At 45.1% G+C, this 22,061-nt stretch overlaps 1 protein-coding gene across 3 annotated transcripts; it reads left to right on the top strand.

The window, feature by feature from the left end:
- Positions 1–978: 978 nt before the first annotated feature.
- On the top strand, positions 979–13,825 carry LOC118657803 (acyl-coenzyme A thioesterase 1-like). Of its 3 annotated transcripts, none has more exons than XM_036312442.1 (4): positions 979–1,107; positions 4,494–5,118; positions 10,444–10,646; positions 12,802–13,825. In XM_036312442.1, the coding sequence occupies exons 2-4, from the start codon at positions 4,539–4,541 to the stop codon at positions 13,375–13,377; spliced, it is 1,359 nt and encodes a 452-aa protein (XP_036168335.1). In that variant the 5' UTR covers positions 979–1,107; positions 4,494–4,538; the 3' UTR covers positions 13,378–13,825. The 3 variants fall into 3 exon arrangements, with proteins under 3 accessions (XP_036168335.1, XP_036168346.1, XP_036168343.1); XM_036312450.1 differs by having other exon boundaries at positions 990–1,107; positions 4,661–5,118; XM_036312453.1 differs by lacking the exon at positions 4,494–5,118.
- Positions 13,826–22,061: the final 8,236 nt, after the last annotated feature.

The raw sequence follows: 22,061 nt of genomic DNA on the forward strand, positions 1-22,061 counted from the left end.
TGCTTCCTCTGTGGCTGACATGCTTTTGGAAAAGATTATTCCTACCTGGGAACCCTTCTTGAACTCTATAGTGATCAGAGAACCCATTTTAGCCATTAGGTGCTTTGACAAGTCTATGCCTCAACCTCAGGTTTAGTTGAATTCACTAATGGCATTATTAAGACTCAACTGGCAAAATTTGTAGAGACCCTCCATTGCCTTTGGTCCTTCTAAATCTCAGATTCATCCTCTTTGGAACTCATAAATTGTCACCCTTTGAGATAGTCACAGGACACCTAATGCACCTGGTCCCTGCCTGTTTTGATCCACAGCTGATTAAAAGAAATATACTTCAATATTGTAAAAGCCTAATTGCCTCTATCAAAATTAACCGTGTTCGGTGCACTCTCCCTCCTAGGGGCACGTCCTTGCCTTTCCCTTCCATCTCTTCTTCCCCCCACAGGCATGCATCTCCTAAACTCTAGGGGGCCCCAGGAAATTTGCAACCAGGGGAGCAATGGGCAGCAGCAGCTCATACTGAGCTAAACGCTTTGAACCTCTCCCAAAGACACCCTTTTCTCTGTCATTTCTGTGAACCAAAGCAGCCCACCCCACCTAGCCTCCCTCCTGTTACTTCCTCTACCCTAGGCCCTTCCTTGTTTCAGTGTCCCCAGCTTTAATAAACATACTCTCAAAATAAAATAAGTAAATAAATAAAAAGCCCTGGCCCGTGTGGGTCAGTTGGTTGTCGTCCCATACATCGTTCAATTTCCAGTCGGGGCACATGCCCCGGTTGTGGGTTGGATCCCCTGATAGGGTGCATGCAGGAGGCAACAGGTAGATGTTTCTTTCCCTTCCTCTCTCTCTAAAATCAATAAAAACATATTTAAATAATAATAATTCTATAAAAAAAAAAAAAAAGCCAGAGTTGGCGCGAGGTCTGAACGTTGGCGGATGTTGTTCCCTGAGGCGGCTGGCACCCCACCCGGTCCAGCTGGTTAGGCCTCCTCAGCGGCCAGGAGGTGCACAGGCCCCCAGAAGGCCAGCGGCTGTGGCTGTGGCCGGAGGACTGGACGCGGCGCGGCGGCGGCGGCGGCGGCAGGGGCGCTGAAGGGGCGGAAAGTGCAGGTGGGCTGGTGGGAGCGGGAGGGTGTCTGGGGAGGGGGGCAGGGCAATTGGGGGGCTGGGGAGACTGAGAAAGGAACAGCTTTGGGAATTCATAGGCGAAAGGGAGTGCAGTGTGAAGAAGGGCGAAAAATGGAGTTTGGGGAGGGCGGAGAGGAAATGGGGCGGAAGGAAGGAAGACGGGAGGGATGTGGAGAGCCTGGGGTTTCCAGGTACGGGGCGATGAGTGTGATCCCGCAGACTCCTCGGGACCTCAGAGCCCCTGTGAGGCGGCAGGAGGAGAGGCTAAAGTGGTGGGCAAAGGGGGGGCAAGAGGAGCACCTAAAATAAATGTCAACATTAAAAGTGAAAGAAAAGGGGGGAAAAAGAGAAAAGATTGTCGTATTGGGAAGTTCTCATCCTGGAGGAGCTGCCAGCTTGCAGGCCATCTGAAGGAACCAGGACCTTGGGGAATGTGGGGGTTGGGGGGGGGGGGGGGAGCTAGCCTAATATTAATTGAGCATCCACTGGCTGCCAGATACTGTATTAAGTACTGAATATGCATTACATGTTTCATCACCCTTATGGGAATGAGGAAACCGAGGTTGATACTAGGAAGGGCTGGAAATCACGCCCAGGTTTGTCGCCTATGTAAGGTTCTGTGTTAGTCATTACCAAGGAACAAAAGTATGACATAATCTTTAATGTTTATCGAGCATTTTATGCTGGGCATTGTGCTAAGTATTTCAAATATGTTATCTTGTTTGGTACAACTCTATATGGTAGGAAGAATACCAGTAATGATACAGACACTAAGGATTCTTGCTCTGAAGTGGCTTACAGTTTAAGGGGAAAAAAAGAGGTGCGCTTTGCTGGAGCATTACATGTCTTACTATTTTTTAAAGTATATTTTTTATTTCAGAAAGGAAGGGAGGAGGATAAAGAGATAGAAACATCAACGATGAGAGAGAATCATTGATCGGCTGCCTCCTGCATGCCCCCCACTGGGGTTGAGCCCGAAACCTTGGCATGTGCCCTTTCCCCAGGACCCTTCAGTCCACAGGCCCATGTTCTATCCATTGAGCCAAACAGGCTAGGGCTACATGTCTTATTAATGGCAGGTACTCACAAAAATGCAGTGATATAGATACTGCCATTATCTCTGTTTTAAAGATGAAAAAAATGAGACTTAGGTTAAGAAATTTACTCAAATAAGCAAGGGTTCAAGCCCAATTCTTACTGCTGCAGAGGCCAATGCTCTTACCCCTTACAAGGCAGAATAATAGGACCAGGTGAGTGGTTTCAAGGGAAATGTGACTTTGGAGGCAAGAGAGATTATTATGATTTGGGATTAACAAGGAAGATTTAACTGAGCAGGATTTGAGATTAGCCAGGTGTGCTGAATTTGGGTAGTCTGGACAATAGTCTCAAGACCAGGTGGTTAACCTAATCTAAACCATGAGTGACAGTCTTTTCTGTGGGTGGCTACAGCTTGCTTGACTAAAACCAAATGAGTCCTGTTAAAAAAAATTTTTTTAAACCATGTTCTGGTAGAGCAGTGGTTCTCAACCTTGGCTGCACATTAGAATCACCTGGGAATCTTTTTAAAATCCTGATTTCTGGGCCTCATCCTCCGGAAATTCTGTTTCTTTGTTACTAGCGTTGTGGCCTCACCCCATAACAAAGAAACGGAATTTCCGGAGGATGAGGCCCAGAAATGAGGATTTTAAAAAGATTCCCAGGTGATTCTAATGTGCAGCCAAGGTTGAGAACCACTGTGGTAGAGCAAGCTTCACAGTGCTCTTCAGGGAGACAGAGACCTTAAGCAACACCCTTTGCCCCTCCCAGGTCCATAAAGGAGCATTTCTCTGGACTTGCAGTGGTTTACCTTTAGACTGCATGCCTCAAATTACAAGTATCTGTTGTTCCCGAATAAAGCTATTTTGCTGGAGAAATATCTGGCTCTCTATTTTGTCAAATGTGAAATAAAATGAAGTCACTTGTGTTAAGGAGCTTTAAAATGGAGCCGAGAGGCCATTAAAGAAAGGGGTCTTATGCACATCCTTACTGGACAGAACATGAACTTTTGAAATAGGAAAAACTATAAATATTCTAGGATGCTGTAAGAACACCTGCAACTCCTCACAGAGATAGACTTTTTACTTCGAGATAGCTTTAGCAATTTTGTTTAGCCAAGGTTCGTTTTCTGGTGCCAGCACCAATTTAAATTCTTTATGAATGAATTATGCAAACTCTCCTTTTGCCTTTAAAAATCCCCTGACTTCTGTAGCAGACACTTTGGGTTGCTACCTGAATCAGTGTGCCCAGATTTGCAGCTCCTTTAAATCCCAAATAAATGCTTTTCTGTATTTTTGCCTCCTGACAATTTAGGTTACTAATTTGTTTGTTTAAAATATAGGGGGCTTAAAGTATATACAGTTTGCAGATTTCTCTACTAAAAAGAATATGAAGTTATAAATGTAAAATCAAGTACAAGGTCTTGGAAGAGGCCTGAAGTTTGATGAAAAAAATCCACCACAGAGTAAAATCTATAATTTATGAAAAAGTAGGAAAAGGTTTTCACCTCACATCCAGGATGAGGAGGAGATACCATTTGCCTAGCAATAACATGAGAATCCAGTATATAACAATAATTGTTACCTCATTTGGCTGTTTTTGCTCACACAGTAATATGCCAGGCCCCTTAGATGTGGCATGGTGTGGAAGGTAATCATATGCACAAATACTACAAGCAAAATACCCCACTGCACGTTTTAAAAGACCTATGATTATTATCAACCAAGTGCTAAAACTCAATTCCAGCCCTGCACTAGTTAGCCATTAAGAGTGGGAACTGGAGACGGCTTTGTGCAGGCTCCTTCAGGGGCAACCCTGGTACAATCCACTGCATAGGCCCAAGAGCTTTTGAGAGGCAGAACTAGGAAATTCTTTCCCAAAAAAAGGTGGAGGTTTTTCAGTCAGGAGGCTCTGAGCATGTTCATGTGTGTCTGATCTCTCTTGCTTTCAAAGATAGGCTACTGCCTCGCCGTTTTGGCTCAGTGGATAGACCATTGGCCTGCGGACTGAAGGGTTCCAGGTTCGATTCCTGTCTAAGACATGTACCTCGTTGCAGGCTCTATCCCTGGCCCTGGTCAGGCTTATGAGGGAGGCAACCAATTGATGTGTCTCTGTCTCACGTGGATAATTCTCTGTCTCTCCCCCTCCCTTCCACTCTCTCTAAAAATAAATGGGAAAATATCCTCCAGGGAGGGTTAACAACAAAAAAGTAGGCTACTGATTGGCAGGGCCAGTTTGAATTTAGCAGGCTGCCCTGGCCTATTGGGCGCTTAGCCTGCAGATGGGCGGCCTGCCATTAGAGGCTCTCAAACACCAGTTCTAACTTTCTCCAGATCCCCATTCAGTTGATCCGAGGTCTGAAATTAAGTCGCAAAAAGATGGCCTCATCTCTTGCTGTCCTGCGAGCGTCTGGACTCTGCGGACGGGGCCTGGGGAGTTGGGCACGGTCCAGAATTCCAAAGTTGAGTGCTAAAGTACCAGCTTCTTGGGCCCCTGCCAGGATGGCGGCGACCGTGACCTTGGAGCCCGCGGGCCGCAGCCGCTGGGACGAGCCTGTGCGCATCATTGTGAACGACCTGGCCAGGGGGCAGCCGGTCACGCTGCGAACATCCCTGCGCGACGAGAAGGGCGCGCTCTTCCGGGCCCACGCGTTCTACAGCGCGGATGACAGAGGCGAGCTGGACCTGACGCGCGCGCCCGCCCTGGGCGGCAGCTTCGCCGGGCTCGAGCCCATGGGGCTCTTCTGGGCTATGGAGCCCGAGAAGCCCTTCCTGCGGCTGGTGAAGCGTGACGTGCAGACGCCTTTCGCCGTGGAGCTGGAGGTGCTCGATGGCCACGAGCCCGAGCGAGGGCGGCTCCTCGGCCGGACGGTGCACGAGCGCGATTTCCTTGCACCTGGGGTGCGGCGGGAGCCGGTGCGCGCTGGTCGGGTGCGCGCCACGCTCTTCCTGCCGCCAGGTGAGTGACACCGCTTCAAATTTTTTCTTTTTTCTTTTTGCCTCATCCGCTTTTACTGAGAGGATGGAGTTGGCTCCCAATGTTCCAGAGGTCCGTGGGGCCTTAACATGTCAAGGCGACAGGAATGGAATGTAAGGCTGGCTGGGAGGTGGCTCTGCCAGCTGCAAAACTGCGAGGTCAATTAAAAGATATCCTGTCCTCCAGAGTGGCGCCCCAATTCCCCAATCGGCCCTGCTCTGTGTGTGACAGGGGCGGGGCCACAACCTCCCTATCTGCCCTGCTCTGTTCATGACAGGGGAAGGCACCCCAACCCCCTGATCACCCTGCAGCTCTGTGTGTGATAGGGTAGAGCAGCTGTGGGCAAACTACAGACCGCGGGCTGGATCCGGCCCGTTTGAAATTAAAAAAACTAAAAAAAAAAAAAGACCGTACCCTTTTATGTAATGATATTTACTTTGAATTTATTAGTTCACACAAACACTCCATCCATGCTTTTGTTCCGGCCCTCCAGTCCAGTTTAAGAACCCATTGTGGCCCTCGAGTCAAAAAGTTTGCCCACCCCTGGGGTAGAGCCATAACCTCCCCATCGGCCCTGCCTCAAGTGTGACAGGGTGCGGCGCCCCAACCCCCTAATCCACCCTGCTCTGTGTGTGACAGGGTGCGGTGCCCCAACTCCCCTATCGGCCCTACTCTGTGAGTGACAGGGGGGAGCTCCTCAACCCCCTTATGGGCCCTGCTCTGTGCGTGACAGGGGGGAGCTCCCCAACCCCCCTGATGGGCCCTGCCTCTGTGACAGGGGGCAGCGCCCCAACCCCCTGATTGGCCCTGCTCTGTGTGTGACAGGGGGAGGCGCCGCAACCTCCCCATCAACCCTGCCTTGAGTGTGACAGGGGGCGGTGCCCCAACCCCCCAATCGGCCCTACCCTGAGCGTGACTGAGGGTGGCATCACAACCTCCCGATCCGCCCTGCTCTGTGCATGACAGGTGGCGGCGCCCCAACTCCCCAATCAGCCCTACTCTGAGCCCAACCAGGGGCTGCACCTAGGGATTGGGCCTGCCCTCTGCCACCCAGGAGCAGGCCTAAGCCAGCAGGTTGTTATCTCCTGAGGGGTCCCAGACTGTGAGAGGGCACAGGCCGGGCTGAGGGACCTCCCCTCCTCCCTCCCAAGTGCACAAATTTTTGTGCACCAGGCCTCTAGTCCTATATAATAAAAGCCTTATATGCTAAGTGTTCCACCATTGCACCAGTTGCTATGATGTGCACTGACCACCAGGGGGCAGACGCTCCCACCCATAGGTTAGCTTGCTGCTGGGGTCTGGCCGATGGGGACTGGGCAAGCTGGGCTGGACACACCCTGGAGCCCTCGCGCGGTCCCTCTCTGGCTGTGCACCAGTGGGGTCCCTCGGCCTGGCCTGCACCCTCTCACAATCCAGGACCCCTCTGGGGATGTTGGAGAGCTGGTTTTGGCCAGATCCCCACAGGCCAGGCCAAGAGACCCCACTGGTGCATGAATCCCTGCACTGGCCTCTAGTAAGTATATAAGTTCTTTGGTTTATCTCTTCTCATCCCAGTCCCACATTGAGGTGTGTCAATCTGTTCCATGCCTTCATGCTTTGGGTCTTATTTTGTTGGTCAATTCATTTTATTCATTAGATTCCACAAATAAGTGATATTTGTCTTTCTCAGATTGACTTATTTCACTTAGCATAATATTTTCCAGACAGTTGTAATTTTTAAAAAACCATTTATAGGAAGTTTCAAATTTTTAATTTCTTACAGGTTTCTCAATTTTATAACTTTGCTTATAATTCCCACCATATATATATATAAATATATATATATATTTTAAATATGTTTTTATTGACTTTTAGAGAGAGAGGGAGAGGGAGAAATAGAAACATCAATTAGAGAGAAACATCATCGATTGGCTGCCTCCTGCACAGCCTCTACTGGGGAGTCCGAAACCTGGGCATGTTCCCTGACAGGAAATTGAACTGGTGACCCCTTGGTTCCTGGGTCGAGGCTCAACCCCTGAGCCATACAGGCCAGGCTCCCACAGTATATATATTAAGGTTTAAGAAAATTAGCATGAAGGAGGAAGGCCTCTTGCTATTAACTGGAAATCTTTTGAAATTATTGGATAATTTTTCCATTACATAAAAAGCAATTGGCCAATGAAAAAATAAAAAGATGCTTTATCCTGCCCTAACCAAGTGGTTCAGTTGGTTGGAGTATAGTCCGGTACACCAAATGGTTGCGGGTTCTATTCTCAATCAGGGCATATTCCTAGGTTGAGGGTTTGGTCCCAATCGGGGAGAGTATGGAAGGCAACAAACCAATATTTCTCTTTCAAATCACTTCTTGTTCTCTCTCTTTCTCTCTTCCTTCCTCTCTAAAATCAAACATGTCCTCAGTGAGGATTTTTTTTTTTTTAAAAAGATACTTATATAGCTCTAACCGGTTTGGCTCAGTGGATATAGCGTTGGCCTGCGGACACAAGGGTCCCAGGTTCGATTCCAGTCAAGGGCATGTAGCTTGGTTGCAGGCACATCTCCAGTAGGGAGTGTGCAGGAGGCAGCTGATCGATGTTTCTCTCTCATCGATGTTTCTAACTCTCTATCCCTCACCCTTCCTCTCTGTAAAAAAATCAATAAAATATATTTAAAACAAAGATACTTATACTATTAGGAATCAGGGAAATGCAAAATAAAACTATACATTTCAAACCCTCAAAATTTAGAAGTCTAATATTACCAATTGTTAATAAGTATGTAGAGGAAAAGGAGTTCACACTGCTAAAAGGAATATATTCATCTACTCCTGGAAAAAAATTTTGTTGTTGTTAATCTTCACTGAGGATATTTTTTCCATTTATTTTTTCTTTAAGCAAGTGGAAGGGAGGGAGGTATCAGGAGGGAGAGAAAGAGAGAAACATCCATGTGAGCGAGACACATCAATTGGCTGCCTTCTATACATGCCCAAATCAGGACCAGGGATTGAACCTGCATTGCAGGTACATGACCTTGACTGGCATTCAAATCTGAGACCCTTCAGTCCACAAGCCAACACTAACCACTGAACAACTGACCAGGGCTGGAAATAATTTTTTAAAATATTTTTTATATATCTTTATTGCTTACAGAGAGGAAGGGAGAGATAGAAACATCAATGATGAGAGAGAACCATTGATTGGCTGCCTCCTGCACGCCCCACACTGGGTATTGAGCCTGCAACCTGGGCATATACCATGACCAGGAATTGAACCATGACCTCCTGGTTCATAGGTCAATGCTCAACCACTGAGCCACACTGGCTGGGCAAGAAAACAATTTTTTACTTAGAAAGTTGACTATATCAGTCTACTCCTGGTTTATGTGCACCAAGAAGTATTGTTTGTAAGAGCAAAAACAACTGCAAACATTCCAAATGTCCAAAAACAATAAAAATGATAAATTAAGGTATGTTTACAGCAGCAAAATGCTTGAACTACAGCCACAAGAGTCATGAATGAACTTCAAAAACTGTTGAAAGAAACAATCAAATTCCAGAATACATTCAATTTCATTCCATGTAGATAAAATTCAAAAAATAGGCACAATAAACAAAATACTGTTTAACACATGCACACATAAGTGGTAATATGGTAAAGAAAATCAAGAGAATAAAAGCCAAGACAGTGGAAAGGAAGGTAAGGAGCACAGATATTCAGGGGCCTTTGATGCTTAGTACTGAGTTTTTTAAAATTGTAGCTATAAAGTGTTTGCTTTATTATTATTCTTTAAATTTTGCACGTTAAATACAAGCTTTTTCTGTAAATGTTCAAAGTACCCAGGAAATGGATCATACAGTGTACGTAGCCTTTTGTCTAGCATAATGCATTTGCGATTCATTTGTGTTGCTCGATGTATCTTGTTTTTTAGTAGTACTCCATTATATGGTTGTTTATCCACTCACCACTTGAAGGACATTTAGGTTTCAAATCTTTGAAGATTATGAATAACGTCACCACAAACACTTGCAATACAAGTTTTTGTGTGGACACAAATTTTCATTTCTCCTTGGCAAATATACCTAGGAGTGAGGTTGCTAGATCATATGGTAAGTTTATGTTTAACTTTATATGAAACTGCCCAACTGTTTTTCAAAGTGGCTGTATAATTTTGCATTTTCACCAGCAATGTATGAGGGTTCCAATTGCTCTGCACTCTCGCTAACATTTGGCATTGTCAATTTTGGGGGAGATGGCAATGATTTTGCTGTTTTCATTGTCTGTAAATTATTTTTAACCACAAAGTAATACATAATCTTTGTAAAAGTCTGTGGGGCTTTGAGGCTCTGAGTATAGAGGGGAATGTGGATTTAGTCTATGCCATTGTCTGGATCTCTAAAGACCAAGGGTCTTTCATCATTTCTGATTATGAAGAAAACTTTGACATTACCAAGTAGGCAACAATTGGCTTTTGACATCACTGTAGTGCAAGCATGCCAAACTCACGGCCCACGGGCCACATGCAGCCCACAACGAATATTTTTGTGACACAGCTAATATAACGGTATGTAAGAAATGTTTTAATACAAATTTCATAACTTAATTTTTACAGTATCCTGTTATACATAATTATTAACAAACTGCAATGTTCACTAGTGACTGATTACTATAATCATGTTGCATTCATTTCCCTTACTCACCTTACGTGCAGGCGCACCATTTCTCTCCACTAATATTAGCAGCGAATATTTTAGCAGCCGATTGCCATGTCATTAATCTTGGCCTGATTTGTTTGGTGTGCGCAACAGGAAATATTTCGCATTTGGAGAACAAGAAAAATAGGTTTATTTGTGTTGCGCTTATTAATCTGTGCAGTTATTCAGTGTCTGGTAAGTTAATGTTCAAGAAAAAATATTAATTTTTATTAAAATGTTCTATTTTATGTTAACGATTACTCATTTATTTCAGCCCTTTGTATTCAGCATGTCTCTATTGAAATAAACCTACATTTCTATGAAAATTGAAGCTTTTGTTTTTTTGCGGCCCACGTAAACTTAACCCTTATTTATTTGGCCCGTGTTAGCCTTTGAGTTTGACATGCCTGCTGTAGAGTTTCAGTAATAGCTTGGCTGATGTGGCTCGGTTGAGTGTCCTTCCACGCACCAGATCACAGGTCATGGCACATGTCCAGGTTGTGGGCTTGTAGGGGGTGTGCAAGAGGCAGCCAATAAATATTTCTATCTCTCCCTCTCTCCCTTCTTGTCTCTCTAAAATTAATTTTTTTAAAAAAAGTGTTTCAAGAATAGTTTAGTTTTGTGTTTTGTTTCTTTCAAAGAACCCGGACCCTTTCCTGGGATTGTGGACATTTTTGGAGTTGGAGGTGGCCTTCCAGAATATCGAGCTAGTCTACTGGCTGGGAAGGGTTTTGCTGTGATGGCTCTGGCTTATTATGGCTATGAAGACCTCCCCAAGAGCATAGAAACCCTCCACCTGGAGTACTTTGAAGAAGCTGTGAACTACCTGCTTAATCACCCTCAGGTTGGAATTTCTCTAAGTTTTGTGGTCTACATATCAGGTCTCCTCTTCATAAATGCCCTTGGTTTTTAAGAACTTGACTAATTCATGACAGCCCCTCCTTACCACAACATACCACCTTTTACAGTCACTTCCCATGTTTCTATACAATCATATTTTACTATGACATATTTCCTACTAGTAAAGAAGTTCTTAGTTGGCATTATGGAATTTTAAATTCTAGTGGCTTATAATAAGCTCCAACACATCTGAGAACCCTTCCTGTGTTTGACACAGGAAGTAGAGGGGAGGGGGAAAGGAATCACTGCCTCCAGCTGGCCCCAGTTTAATGTACCAGAGCAGCGGTTCTCAACCTGTGGGTCGCGACCCCTTTGGCGGTCGAACGACCCTTTCACAGGAGTCGCCTAAGACCATCCTGCATATCAGATATTTACATTACGATTCATAACAGTAACAACATTACAGTTATGAAGTAGCAACAAAAATAATTTTATGGTTGGGTCACAACATGAGGAACTGTATTTAAAGGGCCAGAAGGTTGAGAACCACTGTATCAGGAACAGAAGATTAATTTACAATTCAGTTAGAGCTCATGGTAAATGGAAGTATAGGAGCTCTTAGAAAAAGTGATACAGTATAGTGCAATCAGAATAAGATGTGGATAGAGAAAAGTTAAATTTGAGTTTTGATTTCACCAAATACTAGCTCTGGGGTTAGTTTATGTTTCCTCCTTTGAAAAATTGGGATAATAATATCATTTAATTCCTAGCACTTTCATGAGGAATAAATATTTGAAACCAATCAAAACTGCTGTTTTAGAAGCCATGAGAAGAAAAAAGAACTGCTGTTCAGAGATCAAATGGCCATTCAAAATACAGGATTTTGGTAACTATGACAAGATCAGTCCTTGTAGAATCTGCAAATCCAAATTACCCTGGAGGAGACTAAGTAGAGATTAGAAGACAAGAAAGGGAACAACTACAAATAACTTTCTCCACAATTTTGCTGTGAAAGACAAAACTATGGCAGAGTAGCTTTGAGGGTCAAGGAATTGGTATTAAAATATAAGAGTTACTACCGCATGAAGTACGCTGATGGGAATGAGCCAGGAGAGAAGAACATTATGAAGGAGGAGAAAGAGAAAAGTAGTTGTAGGAGCAAAGACTATGAGAATGAGAGTGGATGGGATCCCAAACCAAGCAGAGGGAGGGACTTTGATAAAACAGAGATACTTCTGGAACCAGGAAGGAAGGCAGAGAGCTTCAATTCATTCAGAACTAAGAAGATTTGGCAGGGGGGAAATGAGGAAGAGTTCCTACTGGACAGCTTCTATTTTCTCCATGAAGTATGAAGAGCTGAAACTGAAGGGGAATCGAGAGGGGTTCAAGAGGCTTGAGCAAATAGGAGAAGGTATGAAACTGTCATTGGAGAAGTGAAAAGCAAACACAGTGAAGTGTGGCAGAGGTGATGGGCAGTATGAATGCATATTTGAAATTTGTGGTCATGAAAGTAAAGATTTGCCAGCACAAATGTGTATTTTTTCCCTTCAATGTTTATTTGTACAAATGCAGGCCTAGAGGAAGTGAAGGTGGATTTAACCAAGGTTATCACTTTTCCAAACAAGTATGACCAAAGGAAGAAGGGTATTAGCTAAGGGAGGGATAATAACAATGAAGTTTGAAATCTAAACTGGATGAGGTAGGAAATGAACATGAGAGAGATACTGATAGCAAAAAAAAAAAAGGTAGTCAAGGTCTCAAAGAAATGGAAGCAGGTGGTACTAAAATGGCTGAACAGAAGTATTTAAGATGGTGATTAGCGAGTAGAATGCTTGCAGCTGAGATTTTGGAGATGAGGTATTTATTGATGATGACTTGGTTAAAGTTATGACAATGGGAATGGGTGGCTGAAGTGGGGTAGGAAAAAAGTGATTGGAAGTATGGAGGTCAAGGAACTGAGAGGCTAAAGTCACCAACAATGGTGATGGAGAAACGGTGGAAGGGAAGATAGAAAGAAGGAATAAGTAAATATCCTAGTTTGCAAATCTTGGTAAATGACAGAGCCCAGATTAGGCGCAGTTCCAACTGACTTCCAATTCCAGGCACTACTCACCAGACTGATTCATGGGCTCATTATTATTCCTCTGTCCTTATCTCAGGTAAAGGGCCCAGGAGTTGGGCTGCTTGGGATTTCTAAAGGAGGTGATCTCTGCCTCTCCATGGCCTCGTTCCTGAAGGGCATCACTGCTGCAGTCATCATCAATGGCTCTGTGGCCAATGTCGGAGGAGCCTTACACTACAAGGAGGAGACCTTGCAGCCTCTAGGTTTCGACCAAAATCGAATCAAGGTCACCAAAGACGGCTTTGCAGACATTTTGGATGTCCTGAACAGCCCTTTGGAAGGACCCGACCAGAAGAGTTTCATTCCTGTGGAAAGGTCTGAGAGCACCTTCCTGTTCCTTGTAGGTCAGGATGACCACAACTGGAAGAGTGAATTCTTTGCTAATGAGGCCTCTAAACGCTTACAGGCCCATGGTAAGGAGAAGCCGCAGATAATCTGTTACCCAGGAGTGGGGCACTACATTGAGCCTCCTTACTTCCCCCTGTGCCGGGCTTCCCTGCACTCCCTGTTGGGCACAAATGTCATTTGGGGGGGAGAGCCCAGGGCTCATGCCATGGCCCAGGTGGATGCTTGGAAGCAACTCCAGATTTTTTTCCACAAACACTTGGAATAATCACACCAACACTGTAATCTTTTATTTGTGTGGTATCTCTGATGTTAATTTATCCTGGGAACCGTGGTTGCAATTAGTGTGTAAATGTAGTTTTTTTTCTTTTTAATAAATACTTAGTTTTTCCTTCCTCACTGTTAAAATGAACTTACCAAAGAATTTTCAAGATTTTTGTCAACTACATGCCTTTTCAGTTGTTTAGGAGGAAAAGAAAACATAACAGATGGACAAGGCATACCTTTCAGTCTCTCCCAACACACAAGGCTTTAGTTCTGAAAGGAAAAGTGAGAATACTGATTAATAGTGACTTGTACATAATTGATGCTCAGTAATTATTTAATTATTTACTATTACTTGTTGAATTTGTTTAATCCTATATAATAAAAGCCTAATATGCTAAGATCCGGTTATCAAGTCATCCGTTCAACCAATCAAAACATAATATGCTAATGATATGCTAAGGCCACTCAACCACTCACTATGACGTACACTGACCACCAGGGGCAGACGCTCCAATTGGTAGGTTAGCTTGCTGCTGGAGTCCAGCCAATCAGGCCTGAGCAAGATGGGCCAGACACGCCCTGGAGCCCTCCTGCAGTCCCTCCCCAGCCCCGATCATGCCCCGGTGGGGTCCCTTGGCCTGGCCTGTGCCCTCTAGCAATCTAGGACCCCTCAGGGGATGTCAGAGAGCCAGATTCAGCCCAATCCCAAAGGCCAGGTTGAGGGATCCGACTGGTGCACAAATCAGTTTACCCAGCCTCTAGTAATAAATAAATAAATGATTATCTAACATACAAGAAAAGCATATTGCTAGAAACCGAGATCAACAGTAATTAATATAAATGGGAGAAGTCTGCCAGAAGGCTGAATTTGGGCTCTTGATATTCACAGGGTGAATATTTGCATTACCTACTGCTGACTCAATGGCCTAAAGCAAACTCCCCCAAAACCTGATACTCTTACTGTTTACTAAACATTACCATTGATATGTCTGTTTGCATTCCTAAAAGGCAATTGTATATTCTAGTAAATAAAAGCAGCTGGGAAGGGAGACTCAGTGGAACTTGACTACTGCAGTTGAGTTTTCCCTGGCTTCCCCCCATAATTTCAAAATTATTATTTTTTGTCGTGTGTTTTAATTTGTGCGTCAGCTCTTCCTCCAAGCCTTTGAACCCGAAAGTCACTCTGGCCGTGGCTTTTCACACCATATAATATCAAAAATATTATCATATTTGAACCCTAGGTGGTCTTGCTCAGTGTTTAGAGTGTTAGCCCAAGGACTGAGGGTTCAATTCCAGTCAAGGGCACATACCTCAAGTGCAGGCTCAATCCCTGGCCCTACAGAAGGCAACCAATCCATGTGTCTCTCTCACATTGATGTTTCTCTCTGTCTCTCCCCTCACTTCCACTCTCTCTAAAAATCAATGGAAAATATCCTCAGGCGAGGATTAAAAACAACAAACAAGAATGGAAGTGAACAAGGGCCAGTGTGGTTCAGTTGGTTGAGTGTCATCCCATGCACCAAGAGGGCACAGGTGAGATTCCTGGAGAGGGCACATGCCCAGATCTCGTGCTCCATCTCCATAGGAGGCAGATGATTGAGGTTTCTTTCTCATGGATGTTTCTCTGTTGTTCTCCATCTTCCTTCCTCTCTCTAAAATCAATAAGAAACATTTAAAACAAACAAAAAAGAATGGAAGTGAACATCTTAGCTATAAATTACTAGATTACTACTTAGCTGTAAAACTACTAAAAATTTTCACAGCAAATATATTTTCAGTTCTTTGATATCTTCTTAGATGAATAAGTATTCTCCTAGTACAAATAAATTTTAAGTTATGTTTCCGGTTATGAAAGGGTGAGGACTACGCCCTCCACCTTGCCCCAGGGCAAGGGCTATGCCCTCCATCTTACTTTGGCCATGTGCTCAGCAAGGCTTCTTCCCAGAAGCCAAGCCTCTGCTAGCCACACCCAAGACTTCTTTAAACTAACCAATGACAATCAAGGAAAGTCGCCATAGATATGACCACATCCTGTGTAACAAGACACCGACTTGCGCCTGGCCAATCGGCAGGGCCCACAGTCCTTTCTCCTCCCCTTACCCCAACCCCCTATAAAACCTCTCTCCACACAGAGTTCTCTCTCTCTCGGCCACTTGGCTTGCCGTTGTGTTGGTGAGTGTGGTGGATGGGGAGCTCAAGCTAGCTTGAAATGAAGGACTCTTTGCTTTTGCATCGGACTCGCTGGCTCCCTGGTGGGCCCTTGGGAATCTTGAAATCTGGGCACAACATTTGGGGGCTCATTCGGGATTCCCAGGACCATCAAGGGACCCCCGATCCGAAGAGTCTGACTGACCGCGGTAGGTGTCTGTGTCGTTGTGTGTTCTGTTCTGTGTGAGCTCATTTCTGGAATCTGTAAGTGCCTGAGGGGTCTAGGCGGACGCGCCGTGAAAGACCACAGGCGGGGGAGAGTTGGAAGACGTTCCGCTCCCCAGGAGGGATGAGTATGCCCCTCCCAAGGGATGGATATGCCCCTCACGAGGGATGAGTATGCCCCTCGAGGATTTGAGACGAGGCGGGTCGCTCCCGCCGGTTTGGTGTAAGGCCAACATCTAGTTGCTTCCATGGAGTTGGAAGGCTGTATTTTCGGGCCCTGTTTAGTGTTCTGTGTTTGTACTGGACGGATGTTATGGGATAGACTCAGACTGCACCTTTGGGTATTGTGATTGATCATTTCAAGGAGATTGGGGGAGGCTTTAGAGCTCCCTCAGGAGTTGGGAAGTTGTTATGGTTTAAACTCTGAATGAATGTCTGGTGAAAGTGTGCGAGTGTGGAGCGAGGGGGACTGCCCTCCCCCCTCTTTTGTGTGGCGGTTGGGCGGCCGTCTCAGTGAAGATCTATGAAAACAGGTCACCCCCTCCCCAAGTAAATGCGTCTGGGATTTCTGTGCACGTGTAAGGAGAAAAGCTGGCTTAAAACTAATGTGCGCACCATCTGATTTTGGATAGAGTTTTAAGGTGGAATCTCCTTTCAAATGTGCAGGATGAATTCCAAGACTAATCATTCACCCAGGAAAAAAAGATGCTAGCTAGATTCTATCAGAAGGATTGGCATTTCCATAATAAAGAACAGCTTTTAAATGTTAACTGAAGGGTGCTAAGGCTGCCTTCCCAAGGAAGAATGTGGTCAATTTACATCTGAAAAGACCAGGTAGGCCAGAGCCTGTCTTGCAAGGCTCAAATGTGGTTTTCCAGAGCCGCTTGAAAGTAAAAAGTAATTTGCCTCATGAAAAATCTAGAAGACAGGATTAAATCTGTTGGTTAAGGATTGAGAAATGCTGAATACTTGACTTGCCAGCTAAAAGTTTAAGGTTCAGATTGAATTGGGAAACGTTCTGTAATTATAATAACTAAATGCCTTTGCTTATTGGTCTGATTGAGAAGGGAGGATTGATTTTGTGACCTCAGTTGAAGATTTTTGATGCAAGGACCAGTTTAAACAGCAAAGGCCCCTCCCTCTGATTTAGTCAGGGGTGGAGCTTTAAGGCGGAGTTTTGCTGTAGAAATGTGGATGGGGCAGGAAGTGTGCTTGCCTCTCGGATTTATTTTTAAGCTAATCTCTTAAATCTAGAAAACCCTGCTTTCCTTAAACTAAGGACAATTAAAGGTAATGTTAAAGTCTTTAAAAGGAACTGATAGCAGTAATCCAATTTCTAAAGTACTGGCTAAGGGTTCGAATCTGGCCTATCTTTTAAAAAGGTAGAGAAGAAGCATTCCTAGGCAGTTTTCTACAGCCTCTGTTCAGGGACTTGTTCTGTATCTTGACACAACTGAAACTGATTTGTTGGTATTTTGTGGTATAAATGTGGCATGCACCTCAAAGTTCTTAATGGGGAATGTATCTAGTCATTGTGTCTATTTAGTCTTGATTTCCTTGTTCAATATGAGTACCATTTCTATCTGGATGAGACATAGGTCAAGAATCCTGTCTTGGGATGTGGGAAAGGGAGGCCCCCACATCTATTTCTGTCAGGCCCCCATCAGGGGACTTGGGCTATATTCCTGTTATCTGCCCAACATCCCAAGACTGTAAAAGTACTTGTTCACTGAAAGGGTGTAAGTATAAACGTTTATTTGATGTTTGTATGTCTACTTGGGTCATGTAAGTGTGGAAGTCTGTGGGAAAAAAAAGGGGCACACGCTTGATTTCTTTAAGGCTGAGTGCTCTGACCGAAAGCAAAGCGCCCCAAGCGGCTTTCCCCAAGAGCGCTTGCTCTGTCAGAGGTGGAATTGGCCAGCCTAACTAGTAAACATCTCTGTATTGAGTGCTGGGTTGGGATTTTTGAATTCTGGGGTAGATTTAAAAGGTATTTGTGGCTTTTCTAGTCTGATTGGGACATTTAAGGGTGGGGCTCATAGTTCCTCAGGGCAGAGATTTCATGGGCCCTTCCCCCTGCCTGTGCTGAATTCCTTAGAATCTGTAAAGGTGGGCGGGAATGAAGCTGGTCAAATGTACTGAAAGGGTTTGGTACCTGCTGCTGCTAGCAAAGGAGAGGCTGATACCCACTTCTAGTGCACTCCCTTGAAAGAGGCCTGGTTGCTGCTCTGCCACAAAGGGAACTGGTAGAAAGGCAAGAAAGCAGAGCGCTGTAACTAATAAACAGGGTTACCTAAAAGCCATCAGGACTTTGAAGTTCTCCAAGAGAGGAGGAATCAGCCGAAACCAGTTTGGCTTAGTGGATAGAGCATCGGCTTGCGGACTGAAAGGTCCCGGGTTCGATTCCGGTCAGGGGCATGTGCCTGGGTTGTGGGCACTTCCCCAGTGGGCGATGTGCAGGAGGCGGCTAATCGATGTTTCTCTCTCATCGATGTTTCTAACTATCTCTCTCTCTTCCTCTCTAAAATATCAATAAAATATATTAAAAAAAAGAGAGAGAGAGAGGGGAGGAATCTGACTCGGAGACTGGCGGGGACTGGGTGGCTTTTCTTTAACAATCTCTTTCCTTGAGAGGGCTCCAGAGGGTGCACGAGGGCATTTGGCCGCGCCTCCGCGCCATCTACGAGACCAGCCCAACCCCAACTCCTCATCAGCACAGACCAGATTTGGTCTACATCAGAAGGCACCGCCGGGAGACCCTAGAGCCACGTTGGAAGGGTCCCTACACTGTGGTCCTGATGATCCCCACCGCTCTCAAGGTAGACGGCGTTGTGACCTGGGTCCATTACACTCACGTCCAGTCAGCGGTCCCATCCGTGCACCAAATGGAGCATCGATCAAGATCAATGCAACCCGCTCAAGCTCAAGCTACGGCGTGCTCAACCTGCCTGATGCTGGTAACATGACTCGCGATCACTCCTGTCACCAGGAGCCCCCACAATACTGTGTAAAACACTTAGATAATGCCTACATCTTCATGGACATGGCTCCAAAGAGACAAGGACAATTTATAGGATCACATGTTTAGTAGCAGAAGATTTGGCTGCCTGAAGTGGCAATGATGCCAATATTATGTTTCATTGTATTGATATGTTATATTGACCTTTGATTCTCTTGCAGGTTTGAATGTATGTTGGTTATCCTGAAAGGGGACTGTGTGGGGTGAACCCCAAAAGTAAAAGGTGTCTAGCTGCCAAGAGGGCAGGTGCCCAATTGGGCAGGGAAGGGTGCCCATCAGGTTTTGGTCTCTGTTGAGAGACAGTTAACGGTTGGCAGCCTGTAATACTGTCTTGCAGGCCTGAGTCACCATGCCCATGTCAGGGGTAATAAAGCTGGAAAAATCCTGTTTAGAATAGAAGGTCTGAGGCATGGTTATGCATAGAAAGAAGGTTTTATGGCAACAGTTACTGTTTTGTTTTAAATCCATGAAAAGGAATTAGCAAGGAAAGTCAGAAAATCTTAGAGTAGATCAGTATGTTTTTACAGCTGTTGTCTGAGCTCTCCGTTCAAGCTGGGTTCATGAAAAGCTGGTACCATGGATCTGTCTCTTGCCCAATGGCGTAAGCTTGGCCCTCTGTGGAGAAGAAACCTGGGTTTCCCAAGATATGTGATCAATGCAGGGACCCGCCAGCAGGCGAGGGGAACCCAAGGCAGGTGCTGGGCGTGGAGGCCACAGGGGCATAGGCTAACAAGGAGACAGAACTGAACCCCACATCACCCTACTTGGCCCAGAGATGGCTGGTAGTCAAAGACGGGTAAGACCTCACAGGGTGGGGCAACCTAAGACAGGCACAGCCGGGGGCCAGTAAGAGAGAACTTGGGGTTCAACAGAGGTGGGGCACAGATCCTCACCCCCCCAATGGTGCAGGGGCTTGAACACTCGCCCCTTCTGAGGAAGGTCTCCTGTCCCCATGGCTGCTTCTTGCTTCCCATGCCCAGCCCAGACCAGGAACCAAATAACAGAAGAGACTTGGTCCAGCTGAAAATGATACCCAGAAAAATGAAGGAACAGACTCTAAATTTAAACCTAGCCTAACAAACAGGAATGCTTAGGCCTCCTCAAGGCAAATACTATTAGATAAACTAAACTTGATTTGGCTTTTTGATAGCCATGGAGGAATTTTAAGAAGAAAAATCCTATTTCAATAGAAGTTGTTAAATCTAAAATGGTTTCTTTCCCTTCCACTGGACCATTTGTTAAGCGTATAGGAATAGTTCAGTTGATAGTTCTGTGTGCCCAGTACGGGCCTCTAGCAACGGTGAAATAGAAATGCAGTCCATCTCATGATTGAGCCGGAAGTTCCAAGACAAAGGGGGGAATGAAAGGGCGAGGACTACGCCCTCCACCTTGCCCCAGGGTAAGGGCTATGCCCTCCATCTTACTTTGGCCATGTGCTCAGCAAGGCTTCTTCCCAGAAGCCAAGCCTCTGCTAGCCACACCCAAGACTTCTTTAAACTAACCAATGACAATCAAGGAAAGTCGCCATAGATATGACCACATCCTGTGTAACAAGACACCGACTTGCGCCTGGCCAATCGGCAGGGCCCACAGTCCTTTCTCCTCCCCTTACCCCAACCCCCTATAAAACCTCTCTCCACACAGAGTTCTCTCTCTCTCGGCCACTTGGCTTGCCGTTGTGTTGGTGAGTGTGGTGGATGGGGAGCTCAAAAGCTAGCTTGAAATGAAGGACTCTTTGCTTTTGCATCGGACTCGCTGGCTCCCTGGTGGGCCCTTGGGAATCTTGAAATCAGTTACACACATGGGCCTTTATGATTTAGTTTTTAACGCTGGCAAAACATTATTTAGATGAATTACATAAGTGATTTTAACAATGATTAATGTGAAAATAAACAATGACTTACACTTTTTGTTAAAGGTTAATGTATTTAAAATAAAAAATGCTTTACCTTGTGATTATGGTGTTATTTCCTCAATTACATTTTTTAATAAAGCAATTCTTGACATTTTTTCTCCTGAAAGCCAAAAACAGTACAGTGCTTTTTGTTTTGTCAGCTTTTTCTTATAGACTACAGCAGTGATGGCAAACCTATGACACGCGAGTCAGAGGTGACACCCGAACTCATTTTTTTGGTTGGTTTTTCTTTCTTAAATGGCATTTAAATATATAAAATAAATATCAAAAATATAAATCTTTGATTTACTATGGTTGCAAATATCAAAAAATTTCTATATGTGACACGGCACCAGAGTTAAGTTAGGGTTTTTCAAAATGCTGACACGCCAAGCTCAAAAGGTTCGCCATCACTGTCCTAAGCCTTAGGAGTACCCTAATTAAGTTAATAACAATGTACCTACTTATATAGTTTACCTTTAAAAAATTTGGCTCTCAAAAGAAACTTCAATCGTTGTCCTGTTGATATTTGACTCTGCTGACTAATGAGTTTGCTGACCACCGCCCTAGGCGTCCAGGCTAAGCCAACTCCACCCTGATGCAAGGGTATTCAATGATGGTGATCCTTGGTTTGATGTAAGCCCATCTCAACATTCCACCCAGGGGAAAGCAGGTGATTTCAGTCACATACTTGGAATTCTCGCTCTCCCGCTAAACAGGAACAAAGCAGCATGAAGCCCAATTACTCCAACAGCCACCTCCTTCTGGTATCACCAATGGCAGAGCAGACAGAGGGCAGATGGCAGTGTCATCACTGAGCAAAAGCAGAGACATCAAAACAGCTCTGGTTGGTTGTTCAGTGGTTAGAGCCTTGGCCACCGGCGAAGGGTCCTGAGTTCCATTCTCGGTCAAGGGCGTGTGCCTGGGTTGCAGTTCCATCCCTTGCCTCTGTCAGGGGTGCCTGCGGGAGGCAACCCATGGACATTTCTCTCTCACAGTGGTGTTTCTCTCCCTCCTCCCCCTTCCTCGCTCCCACTTACTCTGAAAACCAATGGGGAAAAAATATCCTCCGGTGAGGATTAATAGAAAGAAAAAGAGCGAAAGAGCGAGAGAGGGAGAGAGCGAGAGAGCGAGAGAAGGAAGGAAGGAAGGAAGGAAGGAAGGAGGGAAGGAAGGAAGGAAGGAAGGAAGGAAGGAAGGAAGGAAGGAAGGAAGAAAGAAAGAAAGAAAGAAAGAAAGAAAGAAAGAAAGAAAGAAAGAAAGAAAGAAAGAAAGAAAGAAGAAAGAAAGAAAGAAAGAAAGAAAGAAAACACACTGAAGGATTCATTCCCATAAACTGCGGCCAGAAAAAAAACAAACACGTTTTGTGGGAGCCAGGGTAGAGTGCCTCCGGAAAGGG

This window comes from Myotis myotis, unplaced genomic scaffold (genome assembly GCF_014108235.1).
Source record: "Myotis myotis isolate mMyoMyo1 unplaced genomic scaffold, mMyoMyo1.p scaffold_m19_p_1, whole genome shotgun sequence".
Lineage (NCBI taxonomy): Eukaryota > Metazoa > Chordata > Mammalia > Chiroptera > Vespertilionidae > Myotis > Myotis myotis.